General features: G+C 43.0%; 1 protein-coding gene across 1 annotated transcript in view; it reads right to left on the bottom strand.

Annotated features, from left to right (window-relative positions):
- CCNQ (cyclin Q) overlaps positions 1 to 10,473 on the bottom strand; it is a 34,574-nt gene extending 24,101 nt beyond the window's left edge. The window contains exons 1-2 of the mRNA XM_077478871.1: positions 10,311 to 10,473; positions 2,978 to 3,081 (exon numbers count right to left, since the gene is read on the bottom strand). Of these exons, the coding sequence (XP_077334997.1) occupies positions 2,978 to 3,071 (94 nt within the window). The 5' untranslated portion in view covers positions 3,072 to 3,081; positions 10,311 to 10,473. The remainder of the gene's footprint in view (positions 1 to 2,977; positions 3,082 to 10,310) is intronic.
- Between the last annotated feature and the right edge of the window lie 201 nt (positions 10,474 to 10,674).

Genomic DNA, 10,674 nt, shown 5'->3' on the forward strand with positions numbered 1-10,674 from the left:
CCGAGAACATCTAATTCTGTCTAAACCCACCTCTAAGATCAGTCTACCTTGAGGTCCGTCCATTCCCACCACCGCAGTCAACCTCCAGGTCCATCTATAGCCACCACTAAGGATGAGCTCCAGCGTGTTCGCATGGTCCACGTGCAGAGCCCGACAGGAAGTCGGCGCAGCGCTGTGCTAATCACAGGCAGTGAGACATTGCCCCGATCTCCGCAGCCATGCATCGGGGCAATGTCTCACTGCCTGTGATTAGCGCAGCTCTGCGCCGACTTCCTGGCGGGCTCTGCACATGGAGTATGCAAACACGCCTGAGCTCACCCTTAGCCACCACCAAAAACAGTCTACCTTCATGGTCATCCATACCCACTACCGAGAATATCCTGGTCTGTCCATGCCCACCACCAAGAACATCCAGGTCTGTCCATAGCCACCACCGAGAACATCCTGGTCTGCCCATACCCACCACTGAGAACATCCAGGTCTGTCCACAACCGAGAACAGTCTACCTCCAGTACCATCAATGGTGGGCAAGATGGATCCAGGGGGTGATAGTTCTGATCGACAGGCATTTAACGCATTTATACTTACCTGCTCTGTGCAGTGGTTTTGCACAGAGCAGCCCCCACCTTCCTCTTCTGGGTCCCCCGCCAGCGCTTCTGCCTTCTCCCAACCCTACAGCAAGCCGCAAACTATACTATAGAGTGCCCCTATACCACAGTAAAAAATCTTCTGCCTTTATAAATCACTTTTAAATCACTTCCTTCTCCTGCCTAGGACTGCATGTTCCATGAGGCATTGCTCCTCACAGATTCACAAGCTCTCAGGCACTTACTGACATGTATGGACAGTGTACTCAGTTGTATGTGTGCTGCACTGTGTATACTGACGTGTAAAAAATAATGCATGCTGTATGAAGGCCTACTAATCGGCTGACCAACTAAGCAATAATGAACATAGTCGACTATTTTTATCATGAAACTAAAGATATGTTGGTATTGCGCTGCCCCTATATTAAATAACCCTCCGAGGGTGATAAGTATAATGCCTAGTTACACAAATCAATAGTGTAGTATAAAAATATATCTAGAAATGTCTACTGAATAATAACAAAAAGTGCAAAGTGCTACATTAAATAAAATAAAATACACCACAGAGGTGATAGAATCCAAATAAATGAAAATCAAGTGAACAAAAGGTAAGTAACTATTTTGATAAAGTGCAAAAAAAAAAAATGCAAAAAATAAAAATAAAAAAAATTTAAAAAGGAAACGCACTACAGAGTCAATTGAAAACCTCCACGGAAACACAACTGCTTCAATTGAGTGCAAAGCCAGAAAACAGTGAATTGATCATAAAGTGCCAAGTGCGTCTTATAAATGTGCAAATAAGTAAACACTCTCCAGAGGTGATATAAGTGTACCACCCTAATAATAAACAAATGATATACAAGAAAGTAAGAAAGAGTATACCTAGACCAAAAAGAGGGTACCCTCTCCTGATCACATGGAAATAAACTTTAGAATTAAACAAAAAATATATATAGTAGTAAACGCACTACAGAGCCAGCTGTAACATACGTTATAACAGAATGAACCCGGCCTCTATAGATTAAATATACATACTGCAATCCATCAAAAAGAAAAAGATATAGATATTCAAGTCCATAAATAAACAACAGTCTCCTGATGAAGTCACGTGATGTGATGTCACGCGTAGGGACGGGAAGGAAGCTGACTGTGGATGCACTTTCTGCTGATTACTAGAAAAAGGCTTTTTTCTATCTATTAACGTGTGAGTACCCTGTGTATGAAAATTTTTAATAAATGCTATTTGTGAAATACTACACTATGGTATTCCCTCTCTATTAATCTATTGGGTCCTATGGAGCAATAAGAATAAAATTCAAAGGAGAAGGTGACTGAATTTACCAGGAGAGAAGACATATAAAGAAATCTATATACCTCTATGCGAATCCCTCCTTGCTATAGGTAAGGGGCCACTGCCCACTAAAGTGTGATCACAGCGGGATTAAGCACTGGGAGATCCACACCTCAGTTGAATTTGCACAAGTTTGCACAAAGCACTTGCACTTAAAGGAGACTGTTGTTTATTTATGGACTTGAATATTTATATCTTTTTATTTTTGATGGATTGCAATATGTATATTTAATCTATAGAGGCCAGATTCATTCTGTTATAACGTATGTTACAGCCGGCTCTGTAGTGCGTTTACTACTATATATATTTTTTGTTTAATTCTAAAGTTTATTTCCATGTGATCAGGAGAGGGTACCCTCTTTTTGGTCTAGGTATACTCTTTCTTACTTTCTTGTATATCATTTGTTTATTATTAGGGTGGTTCACTTATATCACCTCTGGAGAGTGTTTACTTATTTGCACATTTATAAGACGCACTTGGAACTTTATGATCAATTCACTGTTTTCTGGCTTTGCACTCAATTGAAGCAGTTGTGTTTCCCTGGAGGTTTTCAATTGACTCTGTAGTGCGTTTACTTTTTTTTTTTGCACTTTATCAAAATAGAAATTTTTTAAGAGACTGTTTTTAGTTACTTATCTTTGTTCACTTGATTTTCATTTATTTGGATTCTATCACCTCTGTGGTGTGTTTATTTTACTTAATGTAGCACTTTGCACTTTTTGTTATTATTCAGTAGACATTTCTATATATATTTTTATACTACACTATTGATTTATGTAACTAGGCATTATACTTATCACCCTTGGAGGGTTATTTAATATAGGGGCAGCGCAATACCAACATATCTTTAGTTTCATATTAAGTGGATACGGTGTGATCCATTCCGGTAGTAGCAGCAGCCCCTGACATTTGATAGATCACCAGTGGTAACGCAGGAATAAAACACTATAATTTATTTTTATCATGGATTATGTGGATGAGTGGGTTGAGCTGTAAAAGATTGGGATGTGGGTTGGAGTGAACTCTCATAGAACTCACCGGCCTCCATAATAAACCTTGTCACCCTAAAGTGAGTCTTCACGGCTTTGTCTTCATCAGATGATGCAGCAGAGCCGGCCTCAACCTCCATCATGCCGAGATCCCTGATAATGAGATAAGAAAGAGAATAACAGGGAGAAGTATAAAATAATAAAACCTGGAATCAGTGGATTCACGCTAATATAAAACTATAATAATATACAGTGGGTAAAATAAGTATTGAACATGTCACCATTTTTCTAGGTAAATAGGTTGGTAAAGGTGCTACTGACATGAAATGTTCACCACATGTCGGTCCATACATACAAAGAAAACAAAACAAATAAGTTCAGAAATGAAGTTCTGTGTAATAAAATGGAATAACACAGGGAAAAAGTATTGAATGCATGAAGAAAGGGAGGTTCAAAAATGCATGGAAAGCCAAGACACCAGCTGAAATCTATCAGTAATTAGAAAGCAATCCTGCCCCTTGTCAGTGCAAATTAATATCAGCCGCTTCAGTCTCAACCAATGGCCTATAAAAAGGTGTCTCATTACCAAGGTGTCACACAAGAAACATCTCATGGTGGGTAAAAGCAAAGAGCTCCCTCAAGACCTTCACAAACTTATTGTTGCAAGACATACTGATGGCATTGGTTACAGAAGGATTTCTAAACTTCTGAATGTTCCAGTAAACACTGTTGGGGCCAAAATCCAGAAGAACATCATTACACCATAAACCAGCCTCGACCAGGTGCTCCTCGCAAGATTTCTGACAGAGGAGTGAAAAGAATTATCAGAAGAGTTATCCATGAGCCAAGAGCTTCAGAAAGACCTGGAATTAGCAGGTACAATTGTTTCAATAAGTAATGCATGCACTCAGGCGCCATGGCCTACATGCAAGCTCACCACGCAACACTCCATTGCTGAAGAAAAAGCACGTTGAAGCTCTTGAACAGTAGAGAAGGCCCCAACAGTGGAGAAGGCCTCAACAGTGGAGAAGGCCTCAACAGTGGAGAAGGCCTCAACAGTGGAGAAGGCCTCAACAGTGGAGAAGGCCTCAACAGTGGAGAAGGCCTCAACAGTGGAGAAGGCCTCAACAGTGAGCACTCACTGTTGGGGCCATAATCCAGAAGAACATAATTTCACCCTAAAATGGCCTCGGCCAGGTGCTCCTCACATGATTTCTGACAGAGAAGTGAAAAGAATTATCAGAAGAGTTGTCCAAGAGCCAAGACCCTTGTGTAGAGCTTCAGAAGACCTGGAATTAGCAGGTACAATTGTTTCAATAAGTAATGCACTCAACCACCATGCCCTGTATGTACGCTCACCATGCAACACTCCATTGCTGAAGAAAAAGCATGTTGAAGCTTGTTTACAGGCCTGTGAAATACTGAGAGAATATAGTCTGGTCATATGAGACCAAAATTGAACACTTTGGATACCATAATACACACCAAGTTTGGAGGTCAAATGGCACATCACCCCAAAAACACCCCCCATACCAACAGTGAGGTTTGGAAGTGGGAACATCAAGGTGTGGGGCTGTTTTTCACTATACGGTACTGGCAAACTTGATGTCATTGAAGGAAGGACGAATGGAAAAATGTACCAAGATATTCTTGATTCACCATAAACCAGCCTCACACAGGTGCTCCTCGCAAGATTTCTGACAGAGGAGGGAAAAAAATTATCAGAAGAGTTGTCCAAGAGCCAAGGACCACTTGTGGAGAGCTTCAGAAAGACCTACAATTAAAAGGTACAATTGTTTCAATAAGTAATGCACTCACCCACCATGGCCTGTATGTACGCTCACCACACAACACTCCATTGCTGAAGAAAAAGCATGTTGAAGCTCTTCAACAGTGGATAAGTGAGCACTGCTGGGGCCATAATCCAGAAGATCATCATTTCACCCTAAACTGTCCTTAGCCAGGTGCTCCTCACGTGATTTCTGACAGAGGAGGGAAAAGAATTATGAGAAGAGTTGTCCAAGAGCCAATGACCACTTGTGTAGAGCTTCAGAAAGACCTGGAATTAGCAGGTACAATTGTTTCAATAAGTAATGCACTCTCACCTGCCATGCCCTGTATGTACGCTCACCACGCAACACTCCATTGCTGAAGAAAAAGCATGTTGAAGCTCATTTAAAAAAGTTTGCTGCACAACATTTAGACAAGCCTGTGAAATACTGAGAGAATATAGTCTGGTCAGATGAGACCAAAATTGAACTCTTTGGATGCCATAATACACACTATGTTTGGAGGTCAAATGGCACATCACCCCAAAAAACATTCCCCATACCAATAGTGAGGTTGGGGGGTGGGAACATCATGGTGTGGGACGGTTTTTCACCATATGGTACTGACAATCTTCATATCAAGAAGAGTAAAAGAAGAGTAAAACAGAAAAGAATAACAGAAAATAAAAGAATAGAACAGGGGTAATGAATTAAAATTCAAGGAGGTCCGATCGCCAAAATTTTCTTTGGGCCGAGGTCCGAATCTCAAGTCTGTTCTATGACTCAGAAAATATTGTAGTAACTGTATATCTATCAAAAACATGAGAAATGTACAATTTCCTTAGCATTTCAACAATATTTATTGTCAAGTTAAATCAGGTGTCCCCATCACAGTGCCCCTTTACATCAGGTGCCCCCATCACAGTGCGTCTTTAAATTGGGTGCCCCATCACAGTGCCCCTTTACATCAGGTGCCCCCATCACAGTGCGTCTTTAAATTGGGTGCCCCATCACAGTGCCCCTTTACATCAGGTGCCCCATCACAGTGCCCCTTTACATCAGGTGTCCCCATCACAGTGCCCCTTTACATCAGGTGCCCCCATCACAGTGCGTCTTTAAATTGGGTGCCCCATCACAGTGTCCCTTTACATCAGGTGCCCCATCACAGTGCCCCTTTACATCAGGTGCCCCCATCACAGTGCGTCTTTAAATTGGGTGCCCCATCACAGTGCCCCTTTACATCAGGTGTCCCCATCACAGTGCCCCTTTACATCAGGTGCCCCCATCACAGTGCCCCTTTACATCAGGCATTGCTGTCAGAGTGTCCCCTTACATCAGATGTCCCCATCAGAGTCCCCCTTAACATAAACTGTGCACATCAGGGTGCCCCTTAACATAAAATAAGGGTCATGCTGATGGGCACATTTTATATTAAGGGGCACTCTGATGGACACAACAAAATGCGCCCCTTAACTTAAAATTTTCCCATCAGAGTGCCCCTTTTAATATAAAATGTACCCATCAGTGTTGCTCTTAAAATAAAATATGCCCATTAGCGTGCCCCTTAACATGAAATAAGGGTCACACTGATGGCCGCCTATTATGTTAGGAGGCTCTCTGATGGACAAATTCTATTTTAACCACTTGCCGCCCGCCCTATTACAAATTGACGGTGGCAAAGTGGTTTCATAATCCTGACCAGACGTCATATGACGTCCTCAGGATTGTGAGCCGCTGCGCGCCCCCCGGGGGCGCGCATCGTGGCGATCGTTGTTGCGGGGTGTCAGTCTGACACCCGGCAACTACGATCTCGGTAAAGAGTCTCCGACGGAGACTCTTTACCACGTGATCAGCCGTGTCCAATCACGGCTGATCACAGTGTAAATGGGAAGAGCCGGTGATCGGCTTTTCCTCACTCGCGTCTGTCAGACGCGAGTAGAGGAGAGCCGATCGGCTGCTCCCCTGACAGGGGGGGTCTGTGCTGATCGATTATCAGCACCCCCCCCCCCCCCCCCGAGGATGCCCACACCAGACCACCAGGGAAAAGGTAATTCCCCCTAGACCACCAGGGATGCCAATGGTCAGCACAATGGATGCCAATCAGTGCCCATAATGGATGCCAATGGGCATCACTGATTGGCATGCATTATTGTTTGGCACTGATTGGCATTCATTAGTACAGTATAACACCAATGCCGCTTATGAGTGCCCACCTGTGCCGCCTATGAGTGCCCACCTGTGCCGCCTATGAGTGCCCACCCGTGCCCATCTGTGCCGCCTATCCATGCCCATCTGTGCCGCCTATCCATGCCCATCCGTGCCGCCTATCCATGCCCATCCATGCCACCTATCAGTGTCCATCCGTGTCGCCCATCCGTGCCGCCCATCAGTGTCCATCAATGCCACCTCATTAGTGCCGCCTTATCAGTGCCCATCAGTGTAGCCCCATCAGTGCCCATCAGTGAAGGAGAAAACGTACTTATTTACAAAGTTTCGAAACTGAAACAAAAAAAAAAACATTATTTTTTTCAAATTTTTCGGTATTTTTTTATTTGTAGCGCAAAAAATAAAAACCGTAGAGGTGATCAAATACCACCAAAAGAAAGCTCTATTTGTGGGAAAAAAATGATAAAAATTTCATTTGGGTACAGTGTAGCATGACCGCGCAATTGTCATTCAAAGTGCGACAGCGCTGAAAGCTCAAAATTGGTCTGGGCAGGAAGGTGTTTAAGTGCCCTGTATTGAAGTGGTTAAGGGGCACACTGATAGGTATATTATTAATATGCACAATGCTGGGCTTTTTTTGTAAGAAGCACATGGGTATATTTTTTATGTGCACACTGATGGGCATGTTTTGTTAAGGTGCCCCTTAACAAAAATATGCCCATCGGTGTGCACAATAAAAATATACCTATCAGCGTGCCCCTTAACATAAAATAAGGGTCACGCTGATGGGCACCTTTTATGTTAAGGGGTACTCCGATGGACAAATTTTATTTTGCAGGGCACACTGATGGGATATTTTTTATGTGCACATCGATGGGCATATTTTGTAGGGCACATTTTGTTGTGCCCATCAGCGTGCCCCTTAACAAAATATGCCCATTGATGTGCACATTAAAAATATACCCATCAGCGTGCCCCGCAAAATAAAATGTGTCCATCGGAGTACCCCTTAACATAAAAGGTGCCCATCAGCGTGACCCTTATTTTATGTTAAGGGGCACGCTGATAGGTATATTTTTATTGTGCACACTGATGGGCATATTTTGTTAAGGGGCACCTTAACAAAACATGCCCATCAGTGTGCACATAAAAAAATATACCCATGTGCTCCTTACAAAAAAGCCCAGCATTGTGCATATTAATAATATACCTATCAGTGTGCCCCTTAAAATATGCCCAACAGTGTGCACAATAAAAACGAATGAATTATCCATAATGTGCCCACATACCTTTACTACAGGAGCGAGGGCACAACTGAAACTGCCTGGCAAGGAGAGCCAGGACCCGGGAATAGGGAACCGCGGGCAGCAGGGGGCGGGGCGCGCATGTGACGTCACACCCCTACTGCCCGTGAGCGTGTCTCTCTTCAGCTTCGAGAGACGCGGCCAGGAGCAGGGGGCGGGCGCATGCGCGCAGCGTCACTGGTTGCTGGGGAAACCCGCGGTCCCAGCAAACCAGTGATTGCTTCAATTTAGTAGTATGCTGGCGGGACGGCGGTCCGGGCAGAAGCTCCGTTCGGTCCAGACTCGGACCGCGGGCCGCCATTTAATGACGGCTGGAATAGAATATAATAGAGTAAAACAGAACAGAATAGAAAATAAAATAATATCACTGTCTTCTGAAATTTGAATTTCAAATAGAATAAATTCTAATTTGAATAGAAAATAGAATAAAAAAATAGAACAATAATACAATTTAAAAAAAAACAATAGAATAGAAAGAATATAACAATTTCCAAAAATTCTAATAGAATAGAATAGAATAGGAAGATGGTTATATTTTATTCTTTTCTATTGTTTTTTTCTATACTATTCTGTTATTTTCTATTCTATTTTAATCTATTCAAATTTGAATTGATTATATTTTTATTTTTTGGGAAGTGGTTATATTCTTTTTATTCTATTTTTTTTTTAATTCTATTCTCCTCTATTCACATTTCAGAAAATGGTTACATTCTATTCTTTTTTTTTTATCTTATTCTGTTGCTTTATTTTCTTTTCTATTGTGTCCTGTTTTACTTGATTATATACCATTCTTTTATTTTCCGTTATATTCTTTTCTGTTATTTATTTTTTTCTATTTTAGTCTTTTATTTTTCTACTCTATTTTATTCTCTTTGGAAATTGGATAAACAAATCGAAAACGATTTGAATTCGGAGAATTTCGAATCGATTCAAATATGAATTCATGAAACTAATTCCGAAATGAGTTTAACTAAATGAAGTTATGTAAATGCTGAATTAAAACAACAACAAACAAAAAAAAAAAATTGTTCTGCACATGTCTAATACTGACATGTGGGGAAAATGTAATGTCAATAGCACCTTTAGAAAAAAAGAACAATAAATTGCAACACCCACCATTTTATTCTTTAGTGTCTTTGCATAAAAAAAAAAAAAATGTATATATTATATATATATATATATATGTAATTTCCTTGCAAACAAATACTGATCTCTGCATGTATGGGAGAGATTTCAGAAAGTTTTATTCAACTTTCAATTTTTTTTTTATTTCACCTAACTTTATTGATACTCCATAGAGGACAGAAAACGTTTTACTCTTTATTTTCTAACATGCACCCTCCTCACAATGTAGTGCCTGGACAACCTACCTTTTCCCCACACAGGAAAGGGGGAGTGTCTAGCAAATTATTACTGACATTTAGAAAAGTCAGGAGGAGCTGGGCCACCACAGACAGTAACTGGAAACTCCCTGAGGAGGAGGAAGCTAGGATGTAGGAGCTGGGCCAGCACAGACAGTAACTGGAAACTCCCTGAGGAGGAGGGGGAAGCTAGGATGCTAGGAAGTAGGACGGAGGAGCTGGGCCAGCACAGACAGTAATTAGCCCTCTGATCCCCTGGGCATGCCTAATTACTGTCTGTGCTGGCCCAGCTCCTCCCTCATTTGTCTACATAGCCCTGTGTGTACTGTCTGTGCTGGCCCAGCTCCTCTTTTTTCTTGTCATAATCCTGTCCTTTTCTGGGAATGAGCTGGGCCAGCACAGACAAGGCTATGTAGGCAAATGGGGGAGGAGCTGGGCCAGCACAGACAGGGCTATGCAGGGAAATGGGGGAGGGGCTGGGCCAGCACAGACAGGGCTATGCAGGGAAATGGGGGAGGGGCTGGGCCAGCACAGACAGGGCTATGCAGGGAAATGGGGGAGGAGCTGGGCCAGCACAGACAATGAGCCCTTCCATGAAAGCAGTATGTTCTATGGAGTGGGAGGGGCTGACTGCAATTAGAACACATCAGAACATAGACTCATCATCAGTACAGAGGAGATATCCCGCCCACACTGCTCCCAGCATGCCCTGCGAGTGTAGGCGGACGCGCGATGCATGCTGGGAGATGTAGTCCTCTACAGCCCACACACAGCCCTAGTACCTGGCAGTCTGGACGACCTCCGTGTATTCACAGCGCGAACTGACTACTACCCCGCGTCGTACGGACCTGAGCCCCGTCCACACCAATCAGAGAATACCATCTAGAGCCCAGCCCACGCCAACCTACATCCCCGTGCCCACCAATCAGAGAGAATATCCTCTCTAGAGCCCAGCCCCGCCCACGCCAACAAGGAAATTCAGGGAGGACGCCGCCTCTAGCCCCGCCCACACTAATGAGAGTGAGGCTCGCCTACAACAAGCACACTGTCGGATAGCACACTGCGGCTGCGTAGATGGAAAGGCTCTGGTTTGCTGGTTGATCAGGGAAGAGGGCTCCTATTGGCTGGCTAATCAGGGGCTCTGAT

This window comes from Lithobates pipiens, unplaced genomic scaffold (genome assembly GCF_037356315.1).
Source record: "Lithobates pipiens isolate NorthernLeopardFrog02 unplaced genomic scaffold, aLitPip1_a1.2 Scaffold_1, whole genome shotgun sequence".
NCBI lineage: Eukaryota > Metazoa > Chordata > Amphibia > Anura > Ranidae > Lithobates > Lithobates pipiens.